Source organism: Prunus dulcis, chromosome 8, assembly GCF_902201215.1.
Source record: "Prunus dulcis chromosome 8, ALMONDv2, whole genome shotgun sequence".
NCBI lineage: Eukaryota > Viridiplantae > Streptophyta > Magnoliopsida > Rosales > Rosaceae > Prunus > Prunus dulcis.
Genome location: NC_047657.1, coordinates 5,572,620 through 5,598,778, shown reverse-complemented (window position 1 = coordinate 5,598,778; position 26,159 = coordinate 5,572,620). Strand labels below are relative to the sequence as shown.

Genomic DNA, 26,159 nt, shown 5'->3' with positions numbered 1-26,159 from the left:
CGATGCACCGCAGACGATCTCTCATGCTGGTGCTGAAAAGTGTCATTGACGTTCAATTGCAGGTTTATTATAATAGAGAGATTTGGTAGGCAGTACCTTTTCATTTGTCCTTGAGTTTGTGTTAAGAGAAATATCATATAGCATTTGAGGAGTAGCACTGTGTCATGGAGTTAAAGGAAAGTCATTGAGAGGACTATTCTATTTCAAGGGGACGTATAAATACTTCTGTTTTTTTTAAAAAAATTAGATCTTCTTCTCTTTACAATTTCAATGGGATGTGCACCGTCTCTATATGACTTATGTTAGCAACTCGTAACAATTTTATTTTAATTATTTATGGGATGTTTTTATTTTTTTGCAAACTTCTCTTAGGGAGGTGTACCTGTTGAAAATTTGAATGACTGGGAACTGGGTTTGGTGAAGGATTTCTTTTAAGACTTCAATTGGAGGAAAGGTTGGTGGACTGGGGGACGGTGGGTGAGGTGAAGTTTTAATGGGGCGTGAAGACTTTTGTTAGTGCTCTTCTATTAGGTGAAGTTTTAATGGGGCCTGAAGACTTTTGCAAATAGTTTCCTTGTAAGTGGTATTCCTTAAATATAAACAATCTTAATTTTCAATTTGATCAGGTTTCCAAGTATTGGAATAGAAAAAGATGTTCATCTAAGCATGTGCAGGAAATAAATGAGGGAAATATGTAGAGTTGTACGAAGTTTTACTGCATTATGTTTACAGGTGGACATGCCAGTTGAATTTGGTGTTTGTAGCAGACTGCATTTTTATTAAATATAGCATTTCCCAATGTTTAGTTTGTCTAATTAGTATGATTTTTAATTAGATTAAGCATCTGAAAAAGAAAAAGAAAAATGTTGCACTGGGTGCAGTAGGTGATGAGGTATCGAATATCAGTAGAAGTTCTAGGAAAATCCTCTTGGAGGTCCACGTTAAATTTATCCTGATATTTCATTATATTGCAAATAGATATCATGGATTTCTGCAATCCAAGACATCAACAACATGGGGAGCTGACGAAAACAACCAAAATTTCTTCTTATAGCTATTTTGAGTTGGTGTCTCATGCCATGCCTTCATTCTATGTTATAGTTATTCTCTTCCAGCTACAATTTGCATGGTTGACTTTGTGTGAACCAGATGTGTTAACTATTGTGATTTTAGATGGTGCTATGATTATGCTGATACTGATTGTATTGATATCAATATACCCAGCACAAATTTCAACAAAACTTGTATATTATGGCATGCTCAAAGGTGATTACCTTTATGTCATCCAAGGTGGTATGCATGTTCAGGTCTTTTGTCATGCACAGGGCTCATTTGGGTTATTAACTGAAACTATTGCAGTGGATTACTGCTCTTCTTATAGAAGTTTTGAAAATTGGAGCAATTTTATGGGTTGATGGACTGCTTGCATCTTGAGGCAAAATGGGGGCTTGGAACCTGGAAGCTTTTCTTTTATGCTGTGCACTTCCAGAGCTTGTAAAGATTTTTTTTTTTGGAAAAGAATTCTGAAGTGGAGAATGTTACACGGACAGATTCTGTGATGGGAAGTGTTAAAAGAATGGTAATGAGAAATTGTTTGTGCGTACACAAGAATGAGGCGTTGTGCAGGAGTCATTGTATGGCCCCTAGATGATGAGGGTTGGTGAAAGAAAATTGGAGTAGATACAGTTTGTTTAGAGAATAATAGAGGTAGTGAGGATGACGTTGGCAAAGCCCAAAATGACACAATACCGATAGAAGGGTTATATGGACAGTTGGTCCAAGGATGTTGAATCTGAAGTTGGTGAGTGGGTATTCTTAGAGTTATCTCCTTAGAAGGTGTGATAAGGTTAGGGAAACGTGGGAAGTTAAGTCCTTGTCATGCCAAGCCGTTAAGGATGCTACTTGGAAACCCGAGGAGCAGATGCGGGCCTAGTACCCATACCTCTTCGAATGATTGGTACAAAATTTCGAGGATGAAATTTTCTTTAAGGGGGATAGGTTGTGACACCCCACCCAATTTTAACCATTTATTCAATTTATTTAATTGAGAAATTATAATTTTGCCCTTGGGAGTAGGGAAAATTAGTGGGTTAGATAGAGGACATCGATACAAAATTTTTGCATATGATTTCGCTCGAATCGGACACTGGACGGCGACGAAATCGCAGTCAAAAATTTGCTACCGCGTGCGTAGAGAGAAAGAGAGAGAGAGAGAGAGAGAGAGAGAGAGAGAGAGAGAGAGAGAGAGAGAGAGAGAGAGAGAGAGGTTTGTCTGTTTTAAAAATCCAACTTCAAAAAATTTACCGTTGTGCCACTGCACTTCCATTGACCACAACTTCTTCGTTAAAATTCCAATTTGAGCCCACTACTCGTCTACGAACTCATGAAAGCAAGCTCTACGCAATGGTGCCACTCATTATTATATTATTCTTATTTAATAAAAATTTTAAATGCTTAATAAATTCATTAGCAAAGGACAATGTTTAGTATTTTGAATGTTTTACCATTTTCTGTATTTTACTTTATATATAGAATATAGACGAAGAATTTGACATGATGATAAATTTGCCATGTGTAACCTCCACGTTGTTAACTTAACTTAATTTGCTGAAAAGGACCCACTAGGTGTAGTGATTTGGATTAATTGCTCCCCTTAAATAAGGTCTTAGATTTGAGTCCTAGCATCTGTGTAGTATGTGAGTTTAGTATACTATCGCATCTCTGAATAGTAAGGGCTCGTTTGGTACGTCGGACTGTACTACTAATTTTTGTCGGATAGTATTAATTTGTTCCAGAGAGTACTGACTATTTATCCATAATATTATAAGGTGTTTGGTGCTATTCCAGATAAATAGTATGATTAAGTTATACTATGTTTGGTGCTATTCCGGATAACATCATATCACATTATTATTATTTTTTTTTTTACAAAAAATTCTTTGATAACTTAAGTGGAAACTGAAATTCAAATGACACGAAATTTTTTTTTTGGGAAGATTCATATGACAAGATTTGTTTTTCAATTGTTTTTGCCAAGATTTTTTTTTTTTTTTCATATAGCCCATTATCATAATTGTAGTATCTCATATATAAAGTAAAAAAATTGCAAGAAAAACTCAGCAAAATGTATTGAGTTGGATACACAGCCGCATGTATTGTTCCCATACAGCAAGAAAAAACTCATAACCTAATTTTCACAAAATTAATATAAAATATGAAATATATAAAGAAAGAGAAGATGAAGAAAGAAGAAGCATATTGGAGAGAGAGAGAGAGAGAGAGAGAGAGAGAGAGAGAGAGAGAGAGAATAACCTTGGAGAAGATAGCGGAAAAGAAGATGAAAATAGCATTGTCAGAGTTCTCACGTGAACGTGTGTGTGCTCCTTTTCTCTAGGTGTATAATTAAGAGTGTATTATCTAAACCAAGGTGTGTGTTAGGGGTGGGCATCGGGACCGGAAAACCGGAACACCGAACCGAACAGGTAAAAAAAAATCAGAAAAAAAATCAGTTGACCAAAAAAGTCAACAAATTGGAACCGAAATTAGACCGAACCGGTTCCAACCGTTTCGATTTTACACCCAACCACACCGGACCGGTCATATATATATATATATATATTTTTTTTTTACAAATTTAAAAAATGTAATGCCATATTTTAAAGTTTATAATCACTATTTTTCCAAGTTCAACTTCAAAAAATTTCTAAATGTATGAATTGGATTATTTGTTAATTTTTAAGCCAAAAAAATAAGTTATTTATTATAATTTTTTTGATAAAAAAATAAAATAATAATAATAATCCAGTTCAAAACCAGAATCGGTCAGAACCGAACCGGCTGGTTTTTGAAATTTTTTTTGCCTAAATCGAACCGGTTAAATAGTACCGATTCTGATTCTGATTTGAGGTGAGAATCGAACCGAACCGAACCGTACCCACCCCTAGTATGTGTGTTGAAAGCTCAACTCGTTTTAAAATAATCAAGAAATTAAGTAATACAAACTAACACCAAATATCTGACATAAACTATTTACTTATATCCAGAATCTAATACCATATACCAAATGAGCCCTAAAGGTACTAAAAACACCTGAATTTGCTTTTTTATGGATAAATATCCAGCTTGTAAAGTTGCAACATCGAAATTTTTGCAAATGGTAGAAGTTGCAGTTCCTACCCGAGTTCATATCACGCCCTTTCTTTCTGTAAGCTCATATCTTCCCATTTGTCGCAAAATAGCGGTGACAAAAGTAGCAAGGAAGATTTCTGGAGTTGTGGCATCTTCTTCTTCAACTTTTTCTACTTCTTCTGGTTTTGGGTATAAACAAAAGGTTGATGATGGGCAAGTCCTGTTGCCAAAGAAGACAAGCAAAAAAAGGGTGTTCTTTTTAGACGTTAATCCTCTTTGTTATGAAGGAAGCAAACCCAGCTTACAATCTTTTGCTCATTGGGTCTCCTTGTTTTTCAATCAAGTTAGCCTCTCTGACCCTGTTATTGCTGTAAGTCCATCCTCTTTCCCACCCCACCATGCGTTCACTGAAATGTTTCACCGAGTTTTTTCCTTTTCCTTGATTATGAAATGAGTACTAGCTATACCTCACTCCAATAGACTGCATTTAGTTTTAATTTTATATATTTGACTCCCATAAGCTGAATATGCTCTCTATCTCTCTCTCTCTCTCTCTCTCTCTCTCTCTCTCTCTCTCTCTCTCCCCTAATAAGCGGAACTCAAAGGTTCCATCAGTATTTTTATGGCACCAATTACTCTGCAGATTACTTTTGTGGTAGGAAATCTGAATTGGCTAAAACTCTACAGATGCTTCAGTAGTACATGGGCCACTTTTCGTGATGCTTTACAGGGAAAGTTTTTAATGTCCTACTGAAGTATTCACAACAAGCATTTTGTCGTCAAATTTTAGATAGTTGTGTAAGTATATTCGCGTTATAAGCCACTTATGCAGAAGAAGCAGAACATACTGCCCTATTGTTTATAAGATAATAGGTGGCCGTGCCATTGTTTTACTCTACAGAGCTTAAGAATGATAAACACCAACAAAAGCATATTCTTTTCTATGCACGAATTCACCTATTTGCATGAAGGAAATAGTGATAAGCATTGGACCCAAGGCTCCCAACAAAGATAATCTTTTATTTCATTCAAATCCTGGCCCTAATCACTGAAACATTTAAGTCCTGATTATAAACCGCATAGCCTTAGGCATTTCTTCATTAACATAGGTCTCTTGCATCTTATTTGCCTTGGTAGTCATGATTTTCAGTTGTTGATGGCTGAGATTCCAGGCAGTTGATCATCTTAACTGTCATTTAATCACAATTTATGCTGTACATGATGGTTGAACTCAGTAATGGTAATATATTTGCTTCTCTTATTTCTATAATGTGCATTTGCAGGTCGTTGATGGGGAAAGAGGAGGTGAACACCGCAGACAGTTATTACCTTCATATAAAGCACATAGGTGGAAGTTCTTGAGACAGTTTTCAAAGGGACATGTTGGAAGGTCACATGGAGTCATCACAAATGTTCTTAGAAAATGCAATGTGCCAGTGAGTTAACCTCTATTTTGGTAATGCCAAGTGTGTAATGAATCTTATCTAATTACAGAGGTGGAAGCATTCATCAAAACTGACTTCTTTTTTATTTATTAATTCGATAAGTACTAATTATGGGCAAAAATAATGAAACCATTGTCTATTAGCAAATCTAAGAAACTATTGAATATAAACCTAAAACCTTGGACCAAAGTTGGCTCTTAAAAAACTTATCAAATATTAGAAATTATAAAGGTATATATGCAAAGGTTACAAATATCAATTGATGATTAACACTACACCTTGCATGGATAAATCATGTTTTTTCAGAAGTTATCTATTTGCTTGTGAAAACTATTTGATAAACTGTTCAGGTTGAAGCCCTGTAGTTTGGGTTTTTCATTTTTATTTTCCAGGAGATCTGGGAAGGAGTAGAAACTTTAAAACAGCTATAATATGTGAAAATAACAATGAGCCTTTGATTGTATGGGAGATCTGTTTCTTTCCTATTTATCAGCTTCATGTCGCTGCTTCTGTATTTTGTACTGATATCTTATGACAGAATATGGAATGAATACTTTCCTATATAAATACGACGTACTTTTAAACATGAATGGGTTAGGGTCTAGCTTTTTGATAAAATTTTTAGTAAACAGNTTTGTTCTCTATTTTAAAATGGTTATCATTTTGACACATCGTTTCGGATGCCCTTCCAGATACTTGCTCGCATATCAGATTTTCTCCCAATAAAAGGGCTGTAGATGATAAATTCAAATGCTTGGTTTTTTGTTTTTTTGTTTGTTTTTGTTTTCGTTAATAGAACATAAATTGATGCAGGTCATAAAAATAGAAGGCCATGAAGCTGACGATGTTATAGCCACACTTGTGGGGCAAGTTCTACAGTCAGGATATCGGGTGGTAATTGCATCTCCTGATAAAGATTTTAAGCAATTGCTTTCAGAAGATGTTCAACTTGTCATTCCCCTGGAAGAGTTGGAACGCTGGTCCTTTTACACCCTTAAGCACTACATGGCTCAGTATAATTGTGATCCGTGCTGTGATTTGAGCCTTAGTAAGTATGAAAAACAATGTGGTGGTATTTATAAGTCAGTTAATTGTGTTAGTACTACATGTCTTTAATTAACATATATATTCAAATGGAAATTGTATTCAGTTTCGTTTCACGAGCCGGTATATATTGATGCGTCTTGGCCTTGAAAGTTTCTTCATAAATGCTATATGGTGTGACTGGGCCTGCTATATAAGACATCTTGATCTGTATACTCTGTAGTTTTTATGACTTAATTGAAAAATATGTCATCAATTTCACTGGGATGTCATAGAGTGAGCACTGAGATTGTCAGATAATTTTACTGAAAGGATGAAATTTTTTACAGTAATTGCACATGTATGTTTTGAAGAACAGTTGAATCACATATGCACTTAAAGAACACACAATGAGTATCAGATATATGTTTCACCGGTGGGTTTACTAGGCTGCATTTTGGTATGATAAACCAAGCGAGCCCCTCTTTATTTAATATTTGTTCGCCGCCATAACATGTTTTGCATTTCTGTTCACTTAATGTCTAGGGTGCATTGTTGGTGATCAGGCTGATGGTGTTCCTGGGATCCAACATCTGGCTCCCGGTTTTGGTCAGAAGACTGCCCTAAAGCTCATAAAAAAGCATGGTTCGTTGGAAAATCTACTAAAGACAGCTGCAGTCAGAACTGTGGGCAGACAGTATGCTCAAGATGCTCTTACAAAACATGCTGATTACCTAAGGAGGAACTACGAGATTCTTTCCCTTAGGAGGTAATTTATGTGCTCTCATGTTATTAATTTTATTTTGATGTTACTTTTCCAGGGGTCATCTTATTACCTTGCTCTATCGTGATCCTTAGTTCTTGATATTTCTGGGTCACACTGTTCTGCAGGGATGTCGATGTTCGACTTAGAGAGGAGTGGTTGGTTAAGAGAGACACAAGCAACGATTCAAGAACGTTGTCTAACTTCTTTAAATTCTTGGAAGAAACCCAAAAGTTCAGTCATTATAATGTATCTGTCTCAAATGGCTAAGGTAATCTTTTAGCTGTCTATATGACAAATAAGTTAGATGATTTTCGGTTTTTGTTATCATTTTTTTTGGGCTCGTTCAATTATACTTTTTGAGACCGTTCCTACATTTTTGGTCTTCATTTTAAATTAAAGGCATAGGTCTTTTAATTTTGGGAGATTCACTATTATACTCAATATAGGAGCCCAAATTATATAAAAAATATAAAAAAAACTCTATATGAAATGGACTTTAGAAACACACCCAAAGCTCATTTACAACATAACAAAAAGGCTTTTAATTTCTTTTAAATTACAAAAATGCCATTGATTTATTAAAACAAACTCAATCTCAAAGAGTTTTCATAAAAAATAGCCAAAATTTACCCCCCACTTTCAAAAATGTCAGTTTTGATAAAATCTTTCAAATATAGCCAAAAACTCACATAAATAGACACAAATACCCTTAAAAATTAAAAAACACGTAAACCTAAAAGGCAAAACCCTACTACACAAAATTTGGATTCGCACGCACATCTGTAGCCTTTAATTGAACTACTGCTGAGCACGCACGTCTGTAGCCTTTGCCTGAAGCAATTCCAACACTCCCTAATTCAACTTATCGATCTGTAATTCCAGGTTTGCTTTTCTCTCTCTCTCCTTCCATCTTTGTTTTAATTCCTTGGTTTTCTGTTGGCCACTTGAAATAGTTCATTCAACTTATTAATTTTGTTTGTTGGATTGGATTTGAAGATAAAGAACTTATTAATTGTATTTCTTTTTCGATTTGGATGAATAAAATATTTCCAATTTGGGTCTGCCTTGATCCTAAGAGTGTTGAGGCTATACAGACGTGTTGCACATTGGGATTGGCCAGAGAGCATGAAGTACTTTACAATGATCCATGCAAATCCATCCCCTAGCAGAAATAATTGGAAATTTCCTCTCTGTAAATATGTTTCTTGTGTTTCGTGGATGTTGTGAGTGTTTCTCCTGTGGTATACTCAAACTGCACATGATTACTGATATGCTATTCTGACAACAAAATATACAAATCATATATATATATTTGCTATTCTGACATAAATATGTATATGGTTTTCTCAATGTTTTCTCAATGTGTATTGTATTTTTTATTATGTTGGTTTACCTTTCAGGATGTCTAGTTTGACAATTTTGATTAACTACGATGGAAAGTGGGTTAACTCAACATACAAAAATTGCAAAACAAAAGGACTACTTGTTTCAGATAAAATTACGTTAGAAGAGCTTCAGAATAAGGTATATGACATTGTAAATGTGGACCGAAATGAGTATGAGATAACTATGAAAGTCATATACGATGCAATGAAAAGTGCATGGCTTGCAGAAATAGTTGATGATGATGATATGAGAGCTTTTATTTTTGAAAGTCTTTCAAGGACTTACAAGATTCCATTGTGCATTACATTGAAGCGTAAAATATTTTGTTATGGAAGTGGAAGCAATCAACCAATGCCAATGAACCTCAACTTGGGTACTCAAGCTGATTTAGAAGATAATGATCAACACCATGATTCAGAAAATGATTTGGGAAATGAAGAAATTGAGGACTCAGAATATGAAGAGGAAAACAATACAACACAGCTAGATGAGTTGCTTTGTGAGAACATGCAATTTGAGGATATGCCACATGTAGAGGTTGATAATGTGTTCCAAGATAATGTTGAATTCAATGACTTGCCTCGTGAAAACATGGGATGTGATGATGTTCCAACTTTGAATGTGCACTATGATGAACCCAACTCCAACAAACCAAATGCCCGGAACAAGGATAAAAACAATGTACATGGATCAGACATGACAGAGCTATGCAATGCAAGTGGAGATATAATTGTAGGTCAAGTGTATGAGACTAAGGAGGATATAAAAACGAAGTTGGGTATTGATGCTATGACAAAAACGCTCAATAGGGCATCAAAATAATTTAATAATCAAAATTAAATTCAATAGGGCCAGCTATCATTTTTTGGGTTTGTTTATAGAAATTAAATGTTGTAGGGTTTATTTATAGTTTTAGTGCTAAGAATGGATATATGACTAAATATCTCTTTAAAATATTAGGATACATTTAAAGTATAGCCGCGCAGCTATACGTTTTAAATATTTGTATATATTTAAAGAGTGCAGCCAAGCAGCTATACGCTTAATATTAATATTGCTGCTCGTCTATACTTTTAAAGTATATTAATATTTAAAGAGTTAACAACATTGTAAAGTAGATTTTAATTAATTTTAATAAATATAATTTCAAAATTTTATTAAAAAATAATATATAATTCACTGTCACAATTTTACGATCATACGGTACCTATTTAAAAAAGAAAAAACAAAGTCCACAAAGTAATTTAAAATAATTAATTACTATTTATTAAAGTATTTTATGAAATTAGTAAAATACTTAAATACTAAGTATTTATTAAAGAAATAATAATTAGAACATAATTATTAATTAAAGTAATTAAAAAAGGCTATAAGTAAAAACCATTTTGTGAAGTATAACTGCGCATTTAAATTCTTGTATATTTAAAGAGCATAGCCGCGTGGCTACTTATTTTTCTTACACGAGACATAACTCAGAACAGAAACAACAATTATACATCCATTTTCACAAACCATACACCATTAAATCACAACGAAATACAAACCTCCTGTAATTATCTTATTTGATATGAGATCGTTTCTTATGCATCATTCAGTACAGTATACAATGATTGAGGATTTTGATCTCATCTCTATTAATAGAGCACTGGACTCTTTTCTTTGCTTTATTTCGACACTAGAACATTTTCCCAATACCATCGCTCCGGTGAACAGATTCTTGGACATCCATCCGAAGCCAATTTCCCAACGATGGAGCCATCTGCTCTACCTTGTCAAACAACCCAAGTAACCCACCTGTGTGTACGAAGAGGATCTTTCTTCCTTCCCACTTCTTTGTATTCTCAGCCTTGTCTTTCAACATTCCATAAGCAGCTTTGCCACTAAATAAGGAATGACATCATAAATCAGTGATCCCATTATTCGGCAGAAGAGAAAAGCCAGAGAGATAGAGAGAGTTGCAGATCATACTTCAGGATTAACTATGAATAATTTAACCATTTATCCTCCTCAAGGGAAGTGATGGCACAAAGATGGAAACATAAACAAAGAGTTGTGGAAATAAAACAGAACCTGTAAACTGGATTTCATTTTTCTGTAGAGGATGCACATGTACAACTTGTATAGTGTAGGCAAACTACTGTAAGATCAACCTTAAAAGAACATGGAGTACGAAGCAACATAAATCATGTGTTCAATGCTGACAATATAGTGTAATCTGCTTTGACCCTCACATTTTGAATGTTAACAATATCACGTGAATCAATGCCTGCCTCAAGTCCATCAAGTAGGCCTTGAACATAGTCGTAGAAGTGATCAGGGCCATCACAGACAGAAAAGGCATGGACCTGCAGAGCAAAAGGAACAAATATTTACATGACATGTCAAGAGCAGCAAATTAATTATCTACAGAAAGGAATCCAATAACATACTTTTGCCTTCAACGAACTCAGCCAAGAGCCCAACGCCAAACCAGCAAATTGTACCCCCACTGGAAATCGATTACATAAAAACGTGACAGATGGAAGTAATAATAATAATAATAATCACGTTCACCATAAACTTATTATATGATGTTGCAGTATTATACTTATAAACAACATGTGAGATATAATTCATTTTTCATTTGTAGATCCCTGGATACCTGCGCATTCAGTTTCTCAGCTCATGCATATTGACGTTTAGAAGATCAGCTCAAGCGCAAGCACACCCAGCTGGGGTCCATTTGGGATCGATTAGCAAAGAGCATGAGACCCACCGGATCGGCTGAAGCTTAAAACCAAGCGCACCCCATCTAGGGTCCATCTGGGATCGATTAGCAAAGAGCAAGCAAAGAACATGGGGCCCACTGGATCCGCTGAAGCTTAAAACCAAGCCCACCCCAGCTGGGGTCCATTTAGCAAAGAGCATGGGGCCCACTGGATCGGCTGAAGCTTAAAACCAAGCGCACTCTTGTTGGAGTCCATCCGGGATCGGTTAGCAAAGAGAAAGAAAAGAGCATGGGGCCCACCGGATCAGCTGAAGTGCAAAGGAAAAAGAAGAGAAATTCTCATGGGGCCCATTTGGGATCGGCTGGAGTGAAAAAAGTTCAAAATTGTTGAAGCAATGCGGGATCGGTGGAGTGAGAAAAGTTCAAAACTGTTGAAGCAATGCGGGATCGGCAAAGGTGTAAAAATCCAAAATAAAGTGAAAGGGTCCACTTGCGCATGGAATTGGCTGTCAGTACCTAGATATTTCGCATGGGGCTAAACGTCCATAGTTGAAACTAGAAAAGTCAGCAACGTAAATGAAAATGCAATGTCCAATCTGCACAGGGAACTCCAATCAGCACAAAAAAGAAATGGAAGCCGTCATAATCAACTTTGATCAGGAAACTGAAACCTCACAACCCTCACCTCTCTCTTCTCCCTTCGCATTTTGAAGACCCCAACCATTAGGTTTATACCATATGACGCGAGTTACGATGGATTAAAGTGAAGAACAGGTACCAGATACCATATTTCCATTACATATTAGAGCTTTAAAAAGTCAAGAAAACTAGAAAACTTCGGGTTGGAAAATAGGAAATACCTCTCATTTCAACTGTGAAGCAAAGAAATTGCATCAAATTCTAGGAACCCAAAATGAATACTTAAAAAATATATGACAGATAGAAAGGAGATAGAGGGAAAAAAATACAGCAGTTAGAGTGTACAGAAACAAATTATTATTAGACAGACAGTGTATGCACATTTCAATAGAAAGGCAAACCCAATCTCATCAGGTTCCTAGGGAGTTTGATCCACCAACAGGAATAACATATGGCCTTCTTCCTTCTTTTAGCAGTCTTTCCTTTAAGAGATTAGTAAGAGCCTGAGACCAAATTGAATATAAGAACCCAAATCACTAGAGATTTAGCGAAGGTAATCTATAAATTCATTAGTATCAGAAATGCATGTTCTCGACCAAAAAAAAAAAAATGCACGTTGGTAGAACAATAAGATAGTTGGCTGAATGGTAAAACAGAAGGTAAATTTTCTTGCCGCCAAGTTGTCTATTAACCACTGAAACATAGCATCGGGTCTTTTCAAAGAGGCCCATTGATACAAAGAAAAAGAGCTCACCATGGTATGCGAATTTTCAACTCTCTTCATCAACTCAATGAACAATGTTAAAGCATGAAGATTTATATATATTTATGACCCAAAAAAGAAGAAGGTTTATATATACATTTTTTGATAAAATACACAAATGTATGTTTTAAATGAAAAAAAAAAAAAAAGGGATAAAGTTTGCTGTTTAAGTAGTCATAATTCTAGGCTATGGTGCCCTAGTATTTTTTATGTTTTATCAATTGGGAAAATCAGTTATTTTGTCTGTTGCTATGCACACTTGTTTTTCTAAACCTCACAGCTAAATTTGGGGAGCTTTTTCTGCGATCTTTTAAAAAAATTATATAGTTTTTCGGTGATTTTGATTTTTGGGTTCTTGTCAAATTTAGTACTAGATTCCTAATCAACGATTCAAGTTAGTCAATTCCATTTTTTGAATTATCTTTGTGGGGAAATTTTCAGGGTGCTCAAGCTCAAGGAGCAAAAAATAACCATGCAGTGCAGGCTATTTCCCTTGTTTCTTTTGGTTCCCGGAATAAATTTAGCTGGGTTTTGTTTGTTGGTAATTTAGGTTTCTGTCTAAATTTGATAACTGGGTTTCTTTTGACTGGTAGATAGAATTTTAGTGTGAGGATTGTGAGCAAGCCATTGCAGTTTTCTATTTTCTCTGGTTTCTTTCTTTTATGTATCTTTGTATTTGTGCTTTAAATTTCGATCCTTTTGTTTAAACGGGCACTTGTAGCAGTGGTGAATGTGACCTATGTTTTGTTGTCAGCTTGTAACTTATGAACCAATGCCTTCTACTTGTTTGATGATCAAAGAGAATCAACGTCTGTTCTTGTTTGGACCTTCATCTTCAACAGCTTGAAGTACTTCACCTTGTTCGTTAATGTTCTTATCCGTAGAGTATGAATTATACTTTCATTTCCAGATTTCCTGATTTCCTGATTTGAAATTGTTTGTCAAAGTTCAAATAAGGTTTGCCCTTTACGTGATTATCAACCTTCCTTATATTTGATTCGACTAGATTGATACACTTACTAATGCATTGTTTTTCCTATGGTAGTGTTAGTTTTATGTTAAGAGTATTATTGTAGACAAATGGAACTCGTAACCAGAACCAAACCCACCCAAAAGAGAACCAGGATGATGGACAAAATTTATCCTGTATTTCTGTTGATAGTGTAAAGTGTTTAAATCTTGAATACATTAAAACCTTTTTGTATCAGACCATCATTAACTGTTTTATATTGTGTGCTAATGATATGGACAGGCACAGTAAAAGATGCATTGTGCCCTTCAAAGAACTAACAGTGATATCCAGAAAAATTCAGACAGTCGAAGATATTCCTTATCAAAGAAAGAGCAAAAGAGTTTCAGAACATCTTTAGATGTAATATATAGGCTTGTTGGCTATGCGTAATGCATATGTACATCTAATACATAATACATGTATGCATATATGCCCATGTATACATGGTCCCCATCTTTATGCTGTCATTACTGAGATTTTGCATTAGCACTTCCTTCCAGATAGGATTTTGTTTAATCTGCGTAATGAGATTTTGCATGCATGATGAACTAGTTACCATTAAAGTAGAGTCTGGGCCAGTGTTTTGGTATGGCAGGTAGAATCATCTGATCTATTATTGTTCATTGACAAGCTGAGTTGATTCATGGGAGCCTCAGGGAAATGACTGTCTATTCATCACTTATTTTAACTTCTCAGGTGGCCTATCCTTTCAGTGCTTTTCCGTGAACCCGACGGACATTGGAGAACTGTGGCACTGCCGCCGCTATGTCCTGACAATATTAATCACTTGGTATCTGGTACTCTGGTCAATATGGACACTCTGCATCTGGTTTACCCACCACCAATTTATCCATTCAAGGTGAATCGACAAAATGTGCTGAAAGGGCCTCCTCTTGATTTTACTTATTCTGTCAATAAGACTTGGCAAATAAAGCTACTAAATGGAATTCATACACGGGTGAGCTGTTACAGTGATATGCATACCAAATGTTACTCTGATATGCATGACTCCTTCGTTTTGGATTCAATTTCAATTGGTTCAAACAGTGGTGATCGTACTAATGCTGGTCATGATGAAAAACACGCTGAGAAGGAAATTTTCAAGACAGATATTTCTAAACTTCCAGGTTTGAGTTCCAGGAAGGGACGTTTTTCTTGTCAAAGATTTTTAAATGATGTTGTAGGCAATTATGATCACACTGAGGAAGCAAGGCATGGTATTCAGGGTTGTCGCAGTAATGACATGCAATTGGTTGTGCCTAACAAGAGAAGTAAACAAAACAAAGTAGCACCGCGTACTGCAAATGTCTCTAAATTTGGAAGTAACGGAAATCTGCATATTCACTACAAACAAAACAAATTAATTTTGTCCATCAATTGATGATTCTGACTATAAGGATGACAATTCAACTTCCTGATTGTCAGGACGGTATACCACAAAGGCGCCATCACTTGAGAAGGAACCAGGATTAAAACAAGTGATTCCTGTGTATTTGAAAGCCTTTTGCTCGCTTCTGTCACCTAAAACTATCTGCACATGAAAATCAAAGGTCTGTCAAGACTTACTAATGACTTAATGATTTATGACGGTCCAAGTGTCTTCTAAAGTTTCAGTTTTAGTAGATAGGAATGGCTTTGTAAAACACCACTCATTATGGAGGAACTCCACGGGAGAAGGGAGGTGAAATGGACAAGAAATGAATATCAGTATTACCGTATGTGGAGTTGGATAGAGGTACAGGGAGTGGTCATAATTCCAGATAATCGGTTGTACAATAAGAGGGAGAGGGCAGAGATGACATTGATGGGTTATGGTAGCAACCAGCTGTGACAAAAAAATGAGAACCTGTTAGTTTTCTTAGTAATTATGCACCAGTTAACAAGATATTAAGAATATATGTACATGTATATATTAGAGAGAGAGAGAGAGAGAGAGATATCACATGCTCAAAGTCATCAGTAGTTTCTTCTGTAGAAGGGGGCATCAGACATGAACGGCGCATTCTGTACAGCAGATCCTGACGGAAGAATACCACCTCCTGGCTACCGAACTTCATTCTGCATTCAAGTATGGCAAGTCATTGATCAGAAAGCCAACTGAAACTACAAGCACAGAAGACACACTTTGTACTCATGAATCCCAATGTGCCAGGTGAGAAGTAAGCTCTTTTGTCTTAGAATTCATAAAATGTGAATCTAAGTACACCAGAGTGTGCAGTTATCTGCAATTAAATACTTATCTCATCATTTATACGTCAACTCATCAGTGATCAGAAAAACATACCTACAAGGATTACTTGAAAATATGGCATTTGGAATGTGATTTTGAAGCTCTTCTCTTAAATACTTTGGTAAAGAAGGCCTTGGTAGAACAGTTGAAGGGCCTGAAATTGTCAAAAAGCAGAGAGTACTAAAGCAAGTGTGATATACCCGGACTATAGGCCCATTTTTGAAGAAACATATTCTTTCTTTGGAGAAGCATGTTAAAGCAAGTGTGATATACCTGCATCATCGGGACCCGGGATAAATAGAAAACAACTACCCTCTTTTAGCCGTGGATGGGCAGCAATCATTTGCCCTAGCTTGCCAAACTGCGACCTGCACATCCAGTTTGTTCACTATTACTGTTACTTGTTAAAGAAAGAAAAGACTGTTTTCAGTCAACAAAATAAATCTTAGCAAAATATTCCTCACCTGAGATTGGAGAAGGAGTGGAAACCAAGATTACATGGATGAGAACAAAAATTCCCCATGAGTACAAATAAGCATGGCACAAAGTCCTCATTCTCAAAAGCATCAAGGATTCTCTCCAGCTTTCCCATAGCCTTCTCAAATAAGAAAAGAACTATCACTTAATGTCAAGTACAGTACTCTGAGAAACAAAAGAAGTTTAACCATCTTTACAAAAGCAAGAAGAATAACCTCTTCATTGTCTAGCCAAATGTCAGACAGTATGACAACATTCCCATTAACTGCTTCTCTTTCCAACTTTGCAAGTCTGAGCTGTTTGAAGTGTATAGGAAACCGTAAATTCATAATAATTGGCTAGTCTATAAAGTTGAACAATTAGACAATTTTGAATATCACCAAAAAGCAAGTTTAGGATACCGTCTCCTGTTCTGTTAGTGTACCACTACCAAAAGAGTCATGTCCTGCAAGAAATTGGAGTGACTTATCTCTGCCCTCAAGCGGAGGAAATCCGCAATTAAACACCTTCACAAAAAGTAAGTGTTAGCATCTCTTTAAAGATTAACTTCATAAGTTAAATGTTTACATCTCATACATATACATTGATCCAAAGTTAGGAACCTGATGCCTGGTACAATCTCATGGCAAATAACTTCACTTGACTTTCTTTTTATATACACTGATCTGCTCTGGATTAGCTAAAGGGATTAACATATTATGAATTTATGATAATCTGATCCAACCTCATATTAGTAGTAAAAGGATGTGCAATTTCTTTTTACGAGTAAAGAGAATAAAAGAACATTATCTAACCTGAAAGACACCCTCTAAGAGCATCTCGCCTTCTGCAACAACTATTGTGTTTTCTACAAAAAATCCTGCAGTTATCTTGTATATATTGTCAAGGAAAATGATGATTTCATGCTTTTGATTTGACTGAACCTCAACTCTAGCTTTTATGAGTTCAGGCATAGCCATAACCTACCACACCCATGAGCCATTATCATAAAGACAAGGAATCAATGCATTTCATCAAATGACAAGACACCAGTTAGTCACTCTCTATTAGATGCAAACAGAACAGCCCAAAGGTCAAGCGTCAAGTGTGAAGTTATAAATGATGAGAGTGTGTAAAGGATATTGCATTGGATAAGTTGATTTCGACAGAAGCAGAAAGGTCTTCCAAGTAAAAATGGCCATCCTCCAACTGAGATATCAGACCCATCACCCATCTCCTTCCAGTTTGCCCAATCAGAGACTGAATTGGAGATATCTGACCACCATACCATACAGGAATTTATTTAATTGAACTTTGGCATTTAGGAAAGAAACCCAACTAGATTTCGTCGAATAAAGACAATGTGAGTACCAACCTCACAGCGTCCGAAATCTGACAATTCAGAATCAAAGGCTGGTTTGGAAAAATCCTTATGGCGAGAGAGCATCTGGGAGAGCAAGAGAAACCTATCCTTATACAGAGCTGCTTTCGAAAATGCGTCACCATGCATGGGTAGGCTCCCAGTATGCCTAAAAATTTCCTCCAAAAAAAAAAAAAGAAGCATTTTCAATAAATTTATACTACTCACTATAAAGATTAAGAATTGGTTGGCAAAAATTGAAACATACTTGTAAAAAACCTTCTTGATGGGATCATATCGGAACTTTGGGACCTTGAAGGCATCAATTATGAGCAAATCAGAGGCTCTTATAACATCATCACCATCGCCGTCGGGGGTTTCATTGATGGCCGCATCAGCACCCAATATACGGGTAGCAATGCGGTGCACCATCTCCTTGTCTTTTACTGCCACCCCAAGAAAAATAAGAAAAAGAAACAAGCTTTACTTTAAGGAAAAAAGAACAAGATGAAAATGATTGACTTGTGAACAAATAATAAGACACGAAAGAAATGGGGGAAAGTACTGGGCTGGGTGGCGAGGAGGTCGAGGAGGATATCGACGGGATCGTCCAAAGCAGAGTCGTTGCTGAATTCGGATTCAAAGGAGAGGATCTCGTCGATGGCGTCCAATTCAAGTGTGTAGCCTCTGATCTTGCACTTCTTCTGCACCTTCTTCCTCATGGAGCTGCTCATCTCTCTCTCTGTGTTCCGTTTGCTAAAACCTAGGCATTTCGCCGTTGCTTTTGTTAAAATCTGGGTAACATGGACAACAAACTTTTGAGATTTGTCAATGGAATCGTTTGAAGATTTTACTTATGGAAAAACGATTACAATATGGCGACAATATTATTACGAAAGAAATGTAAAAATATGAAATCAATCTATTAGCTGAGAGTGTTGAGAAATGTACAAATATAATTTCAAGCACTCAAATTTTTCAAAACTTGATGTATGTTAAAACAACTGCTAGGGCAGAACTGCAGATAGACTAATGTCAACCTAGTCAAGTGCATTTATAAGCATAGCTAATTGAAGCCTATACGAAAAGGCTTTCAACAGCCAAGCTAAGCATAAATAGCATATGTCAAAGAGGATAATGCACACCAAAAAAGCCAGAGATGCTTGATAAAGTTAAAAGTCAGAAGTGGGTTAAGGTAGGCTCAAATGTAGATATAGTAAATCCTCCAATCCAAAATGCACACATATTTTGGGAAATTAGTCATTAACTTCTTACAAGTGAGAAACTTCTGTGGCCCTCTTCTTGCCCAAGATAAAGCTCACCAGTAAATCCTCCAAGCCTGAATTGTGGTTCAAATTCTAATAAGCGCTTGATTTAAAAGATTTTAACAATTCAACTCACATTTTCTCTTTAACTCAAATTCGACTTCACTCCAAAATCAAACACATTTAACTTTATACGATACACAATTCCTCATATAATCATATTCCAGAACCACAACTCACAAACCACTGCTCTGTTTGGTTACTCGGAAAATGAACAATTCAAACCACACATACCCTCCCTCCTCCTGCCCAAAGAAAAATTAAGAAGAAATAAAAAAGATAGAAACTTTGACTATAAAATTGAGCAATTGTACTATTCGGGAGTTAAAAAAACAAAATGCCATTCATAAGTCTTCTTTTTTTCTTTCATCAAATTTCTTAGCAGCCAAACAGTTCATAGCCATATTTTAGATAAAGGCAGCATCATATCTGCGTACTTGTGATGACAAAGAAAAAGGGAAACGAAATCACTTTCTAATGACTCGTCCTCAATACCACTCCTCCCATCACAGTCAAAACTTTGATCCACTGTAACAGTCTCCAAACAAAAATGACGCACAGAGACCCTAAACGCAGCGAGCGCATTCTGAGGCTGCGATAATTTGACCAAATTCAAACAAGGGGTCCCTAGAAATGGCACCAGGTGATAAGACGAAGATGCAGAGAGCATATAAGTTCGAACATGAGATATGGGTTCAATCGGGGATCTCACATATCCAAAATATTAGCATTAGAGCAGCAGAGGGATAAGGAATGATTCTTGAAAGGGAATAAATTGATGAAATATAGGCCTCGCGTCGAAGCAATTGAAGTTTAGCGATACTGGTTCAGCATTTTGTTCAACGGTAGAAATGGTTTCTAATCTAAAATAACTATTTGAGAAAATGAAAGGGAGAGGACAAGGATTACCAGGCACGATGACAACTCTGCGACTTGTTCCCCTTACACGCTGGATGAGGCTCCGGGTACTGAGCAAGTTGGAAAATGATAAACCCAAATACCCAATACCAATTTTTGAGAGAGAGGGAGAGGAGGGGGAAAATTTTGCAGAAAAAGAGAGACCAAAATGAAGAAGAGACTGTGTGAGAGAGAGAGAGAGAGAGAGAGAGAGAGAGAGAGAGAGAGTGAACGCTCTAAGTGGGGCCTGGGCATTTTGGGATGGGAGCCCAACATTAACAAATGTATTTTTAAGCCCACAAGACAAGGACCAAGTGAAGGCATTTCATCAACAGGTCGGAGCAGGCCCGGCTTTCTTCCATGTACCTATTACAGTATGCAGTTTAAAATGCTGTTGATGTCAACTTTCATTCTACTTGGTGGTATGTCGGACATTGCATAGTTTAAATTTTCATGCTTTATGATATGAGTATCAAAATGGTGACGATGGCCATAATTCATTGTGGTTTTTTTTTTTTTTTTTTTTTTGGTTCAGTCGTCTTTCTGGGGAAAAAAAAAGGTGGTGGCGTGATTACCTCATGGCTTGTCTTATTCCTTTTGATGCTTGTCGTGTATTCTGGTGGGTCACGCAGGCACAAGAGGAGAAAATGACATGTTATGTAAGAGTGAACTGAAGTAATTAGGGACAATCCGTGTGGAAACAGCAGTTCTTTGTCTTTTTGATAAAGGGATAGTCTAAACTGCTTTAATCTACGGACATGGGGTTCGAACTTGAGTGTAAGGGTGCAGAGACAGTGCCTTGGCATGATGGCTTTAACTCACATCTGCGTGAAAACAGTCTTTGTCATAACTTGTTAGAAACTATTTGGATAACCGGATAGTACCTTCTGTGTGAAGTTTAGATTAGGTCATACTTGTGATTAGAGTTATTTCATAAAAGCGAAGGAGATCTGAGTTCAGGACATATTCCAATATTGGGAAGATAAATATCATAAGATCAAGAAAGGATTGAATTGAAATTTTATCCAAAACTGGAGAGGTACAAGTCGTAATTAACTCAAAAAAGAAGCACTAATTGACTTGATAACCTAGTTACACAGTTACATGTATTAATGAATGTACCATCTAATTGAATGAGCTAACTTTGCAAACCAACTAATTCCGAATTGAATATTGCTATCTGAAATATGCTCCTAGATTTTTAACATTCCTCTCCTCTGCAGAACATCCTTGTCCTCAGGAATAAAATTCTAAAAACTGTGCTACAATAACTTCCTTAATTCTCTTGCTAGAAAGAGAGCTTGGTTTCTTCCCATAGTATCTCATTCTTTGAAAAGAGATGGACAAAGAATGGAGCAACTCGACGATTCAACATTTCTTGAACAAGAAAATAAGTATAGGAGACCATGATCGGTCTACTGTCTGAAACTCATAGCAGATCCATTTCTCAACTGATAATTTGGAGATGAAGTCTCGGATAGTCTTCAGTTCTTCCCTGAACAGTAAAAAGAGATGACAAATCTAAAGCATAAGCATGGAAGCTCTAACAACTCAAACGAAGCAACATGAACTATGGAATAGAGTATGTACACGGAATTTGCAAATAAATAAAAGAAGCACAAGGAAGCAATCTTTGCACAAAACAATTCACACCCTCACATCAGTTTAAACCCATGCACACCATTTGCATAGTTTGATCATCAGCCAACTATATACACATATATTTGTTCAAGAACAATCAAATCAATCCCAACTTACAAGAGAATACAAGTGTACAAGAGGAATGCAAATAGTGTGTTTTAGACTCTCCACTTCACTGTCCGCAAGCACATCTAACGAATGAAAGCGTATTTTAAGTAATGAAACCTTTTCAACTTCCAGTACCTCAAAAACTCAGACACTTTACTCAATTTTAGGTCAAAAGATTTTTGAATTATAGTCAGTAACAACCCCATCATTTCCAATCCAAAAATAAATATTATAGTTTGATCAGGGATCCATCCAAATCCATACCAACACTCTAAATTATTTTACCAACCATGCAAATTTTATAGAATCACTATGCATTCATCTCTACCACTATGCATACTTTTCCTATAACCAAATTATCCTCTCTGTTCCTGGACCATCCCTGAAAGTTACATAAATTGTGATTTCTGACCTTATATACCTTTCCATAAAAAGAAATTAATTTCTCTGCACATTTTTATGCTCCAAAACCCATCACAACCTGTTGACGGTAGATATTGTATTCCCACTTCCCGATAACTGAGACATGGTAGTACTGGACATCCTTACCTCACATTAGGTCTACAAGAGAAACATAACCAAGGAGATATATTGGACTATTCAGGCTGCCAAGTGCTTAAGTTAATCAATTCAACAACCATGCAGATTAGACATGTGTGCCCACAGTTAGAACAAGCAAGTCAGGAGCACATGACAAAACTAAACTTGTACGTATCAAGTCTAAAAGAACAAATAATGCACAAAAAGTTGGACCCTTTTTGCCAAAACAAAGCATATTGGATCCATATCAGCAAAGCAATAAGAATTGTCCAATTTGGAAATCTCCAACTCAATCACCAATGTCATAAATCAATATTAATAACAATTTCACGAATCAAGCACAATCTTGGATACTGCACTTTCTGTTTCCCTGACTGGAACATGAGCAGAAAGCTTCTATTATGATCTACAGTAGCATCGGTGTCCTAGAATTCAATCCACGTTATTTGTTTTGAGCCTAAAAACAGATTATTCTTCATTCTGAAAATGCACAAACTTAACAAGAGTCCGAGACTTCCAATTTACTAGTCACAGAAGACTTCCAATCTCACTCTCCTTCTCCCCTTCTCCCCTTCCCCCTCTCTCCTCTCAGAGCAAGACCAGAACGTAAAATCCAAACAGCCTATCCCACTCCTCTAGTACCTAAAACTAACCACGTATATCTTAATCCAATTCCAAACCAATCTGAAGGGGAAGCATAAATGATGGCTTCATCTACCAGACTTTATAAAATAAAATAAAAGGGGGTTGATTGAAAAGGCAAGCTTCCAACTGTTGCTTTCATTGCACAAGAAGTTCCTTAGAAGTCATGCTCCCACTAAACACTCAAATTAAATAGGGCAAAACAATTTTCCCATGCTATAACATACTCATTGTTTTTAGCTACAAAAGAACTATTCCTTTGTTAATAATAAGAAGCAAAATATTTCAGGCGTAGTTTGGGAGGAACTTAATTGAGCTTATATTGGCCTAACTATCCAACTTTATCTATTTATTTATTCTAGTATCTTAAACGAAAATTACTCAAGCCATTGTTATAGGTTTTGCTCAACCTGCATAATGAACATAATAAAAACCAGGGAGCACAAACTAGCATACAGAGTGAATAAAAATAAAATTTGAGAACAGAACTGTTACCATCCACCAGGATGCCCCACATAAACCACTAAACTGATAAGACCTCCAGGCACCATGATACTTTTTGCAACTTCCAATGCCTTCAGTGTTGTTTCTGACTGTGTGACAATTGTTTTGTCACCCCCCGGAAGATAGCCAAGATTGAAAGCGACAAGCCTAATCACCCACGAAATCAAACCTTTTAGGAAGCAAGTTTTCTACTAAGAAAAATAATGCAGTAACACGTTCGATAATATTTCCATAAAATATGAACATGATATTAAGTATAATAAACATTAGTCGAATATTCAATAACTTTCCTGATTAATATACAGAACACATTCCGACTTCAATAGAGCCAAAAGTTATTGAAGCAAACAATATGAATACCGATAAGTTTATGATTATACAAATCGAACACAAAACAGAAGTACAAAAAGCATTTGCATTAATCTTGGCCATTAGAAGAAATTTAACAGCCTGGAGTTTCTTTCTTATTTTAGCTCTGCGTACGTTTCTCATAAATCAAATGCCAATTGCATTAAGATTTTAAACACAGAACCATAAGATAGGAACATCAAGAAACTTGGGTTATAGTGAGTACCTAACAGATGTATCTTTTGGAAGAACTTCATACATTTTACTGTGGCATTTGGAGAAGAGCTGAATAAGTTCTTTCTGCATATAATTGAAACTGAGGAGAATTAGCATACATCCACAACCTTAAAAAGAAAACACATCACGAGATTGATACTATGTTCAGTCCAGTCCAGACATCCAATGCAGGGTACCTCACTTGGACTGACCGACTCTTCCAGCAAAGAAGAAGTTTTCTGTAAGGCAGCTTCCTGAACATCCAGCCCGTAAACAGAACCCTTACACGATTCATCAGCAACCATCTTGAGCATTGCTAAGGTATCATGACCATTGCCACAAGTGGCATCAATGACTGTATCTCCTTTTTGGACAACACTTTTCCAAACCCTGTTAAGAATAGAAACTAGAAGGTATTAAATGTTTAAACAATATTATTACGAAAGAAATGTAAAAATATGAAATCGATCTATTGGCTGAGAATGTTGAGAAATGTAAAAATATAATTTCAAGCACTCAAATGTTTCAAAACTTGATGTATGTTAAAACAACTGCTAGGGCAGAACTGCAGATAGACTAATGTCAACCCTAGTCAATATAAGCATAGCTAATTGAAGCCTATACGAAAAGGCTTTCAACAGCCAAGCTAAGCATAAATAGCATATGTCAAAGAGGATAATGCACACCAAAAAAGCCAGAGATGCTTGATAAAGTTAAAAATCAGAAGTAGGTTAAGGTCGGCTCAAATGTAGATATAGTAAACCCTCCAATCCAAAATCCACACATATTTTGGGAAATTAGTCATTAACTTCTTACAAGTGAGAAACTTCTGTGGCCCTCTTCTTGCCCAAGATAAAGCTCACCAGTAAATCCTCCAATCCTGAATTGTGGTTCAAATTCTAATAAGCGCTTGATTTAAAAGATTTTAACAATTCAACTCACATTTTCTCTTTAACTCAAATTCGACTTCACTCCAAAATCAAACACATTTAACTTTATACGACACACAATTCCTCATATAATCATATTCCAGAACCACAACTCACAAACCACTGCTCTGTTTGGTTACTCGGAAAATGAACAATTCAAACCACACATACCCTCCCGCCTCCTGCCCAAAGAAAAATTAAGAAGAAATAAAAAAGATAGAAACTTTGACTATAAAATTGAGCATTTGTACTATTCGGGAGTTAAATAAACAAAACGCCATTCATAAGTCTTCTTTTTTTCTTTCATCAAATTTCTTAGCAGCCAAACATTTCATAGCCATATTTTAGATAAAGGCAGCATCATATCTGCGTACTTGTGATGACAAAGAAAAAGGGGGTTAAGAGTACCAAACAGAGGAGAGTCTTTGGGGAGAGAAACGGAAACGAAATCATTGGCCTTGCCAGTGAGAGATGTTGAATTCGCAGGGATCCTCGAAACGTTTCGGTCAAAGTGGTCTCTGGGGCTATTGCCATTCAGCGAAACGTTTCGCGGATAGGGGAAAACGAACCACCGTGTTGAAGTTGATATTAGAGGTTTTTGTACCGCAGGCCAATGCGCGCCTAATCTCAGCGGCAGTGCCAACATCTCTTATCTCTTTCGAGCTCTCTTAGGCCATCCCCAGTTAAAATGGATTTTCAGCAATACCCCTGAACTATTTCGCTAATCTAATCCAACAAATTTAATCTCAAAATAAATTTTTTTTTAGCCAAATGTGTGCGCCAATTATATTAAAGGGTTAATCGTTTTATTAGTCCCTGAATTTAGACCCGACTTATATTTGAGTACCTTAATTTCCAAAATGGTTCCTGTGATCCTTTAACTTTAGTTTCGTTAGGACAAATGGACATGCCGTCAATTTTGTTAACTTTTCTGTTAAATGCATGGGCAATATGATATTTTTGTATCAAAATTTATTAAAATATGAATAAAAAATTAAAATTAAACTCTCTCTCTCCCTCTCTATCCCGATTTCTACTCCCTCAAAACTTGAATTTTTTTTTTTTGGTTGGTTTTTTATTTGATTTTCTTTTAT

General features: G+C 36.1%; 3 protein-coding genes and 1 long non-coding RNA gene across 10 annotated transcripts; 1 reads left to right on the top strand and 3 right to left on the bottom strand.

Moving 5' to 3' along the window:
* The first annotated feature begins 4,068 nt into the window (after positions 1 to 4,068).
* On the top strand, positions 4,069 to 7,735 carry LOC117637460 (DNA polymerase I). 3 transcript variants are annotated; one of them, XM_034372349.1, is made up of 5 exons: positions 4,069 to 4,471; positions 5,412 to 5,564; positions 6,387 to 6,621; positions 7,143 to 7,365; positions 7,488 to 7,735. In XM_034372349.1, exons 1-5 carry the CDS (start codon positions 4,106 to 4,108, stop codon positions 7,627 to 7,629), a joined length of 1,119 nt encoding a protein of 372 aa, XP_034228240.1. In that variant the 5' UTR covers positions 4,069 to 4,105; the 3' UTR covers positions 7,630 to 7,735. The 3 variants fall into 3 exon arrangements, with proteins under 3 accessions (XP_034228240.1, XP_034228239.1, XP_034228241.1); XM_034372348.1 differs by having other exon boundaries at positions 4,069 to 4,498; XM_034372350.1 differs by having other exon boundaries at positions 4,069 to 4,498; positions 7,455 to 7,568.
* A 2,488-nt stretch (positions 7,736 to 10,223) lies between these two features.
* Positions 10,224 to 11,063, bottom strand: LOC117638708. The gene is made up of 2 exons (XR_004587294.1): positions 10,980 to 11,063; positions 10,224 to 10,628 (listed from the first exon to the last, which is right to left on the bottom strand). It is a non-coding gene; the product is annotated as an uncharacterized LOC117638708 (long non-coding RNA).
* A 4,006-nt stretch (positions 11,064 to 15,069) lies between these two features.
* Positions 15,070 to 25,740, bottom strand: LOC117636765 (DNA polymerase epsilon subunit B-like). Of its 4 annotated transcripts, none has more exons than XM_034371427.1 (16): positions 25,474 to 25,740; positions 19,421 to 19,485; positions 19,191 to 19,254; positions 18,481 to 18,730; positions 18,184 to 18,361; positions 17,931 to 18,084; positions 17,699 to 17,830; positions 17,371 to 17,448; positions 16,978 to 17,082; positions 16,792 to 16,872; positions 16,564 to 16,694; positions 16,373 to 16,467; positions 16,154 to 16,253; positions 15,813 to 15,927; positions 15,584 to 15,694; positions 15,070 to 15,400 (listed from the first exon to the last, which is right to left on the bottom strand). In XM_034371427.1, the coding sequence occupies exons 1-16, from the start codon at positions 25,597 to 25,599 to the stop codon at positions 15,260 to 15,262; spliced, it is 1,926 nt and encodes a 641-aa protein (XP_034227318.1). In that variant the 5' UTR covers positions 25,600 to 25,740; the 3' UTR covers positions 15,070 to 15,259. The 4 variants fall into 4 exon arrangements, with proteins under 4 accessions (XP_034227318.1, XP_034227319.1, XP_034227320.1 ...); XM_034371428.1 differs by having other exon boundaries at positions 18,481 to 18,709; XM_034371429.1 differs by lacking the exons at positions 19,421 to 19,485; positions 25,474 to 25,740 and adding an exon at positions 20,150 to 20,336 and having other exon boundaries at positions 18,481 to 18,709.
* On the bottom strand, positions 21,130 to 25,247 carry LOC117636768 (putative rRNA methylase YtqB). Of its 2 annotated transcripts, XM_034371431.1 has the most exons (6): positions 25,183 to 25,247; positions 24,953 to 25,016; positions 24,334 to 24,526; positions 24,147 to 24,220; positions 23,564 to 23,719; positions 21,130 to 21,632 (listed from the first exon to the last, which is right to left on the bottom strand). In XM_034371431.1, exons 3-6 carry the CDS (start codon positions 24,448 to 24,450, stop codon positions 21,506 to 21,508), a joined length of 474 nt encoding a protein of 157 aa, XP_034227322.1. In that variant the 5' UTR covers positions 24,451 to 24,526; positions 24,953 to 25,016; positions 25,183 to 25,247; the 3' UTR covers positions 21,130 to 21,505. The 2 variants fall into 2 exon arrangements, with proteins under 2 accessions (XP_034227322.1, XP_034227323.1); XM_034371432.1 differs by having other exon boundaries at positions 24,334 to 24,542; positions 24,953 to 25,247.
* Positions 25,741 to 26,159: the final 419 nt, after the last annotated feature.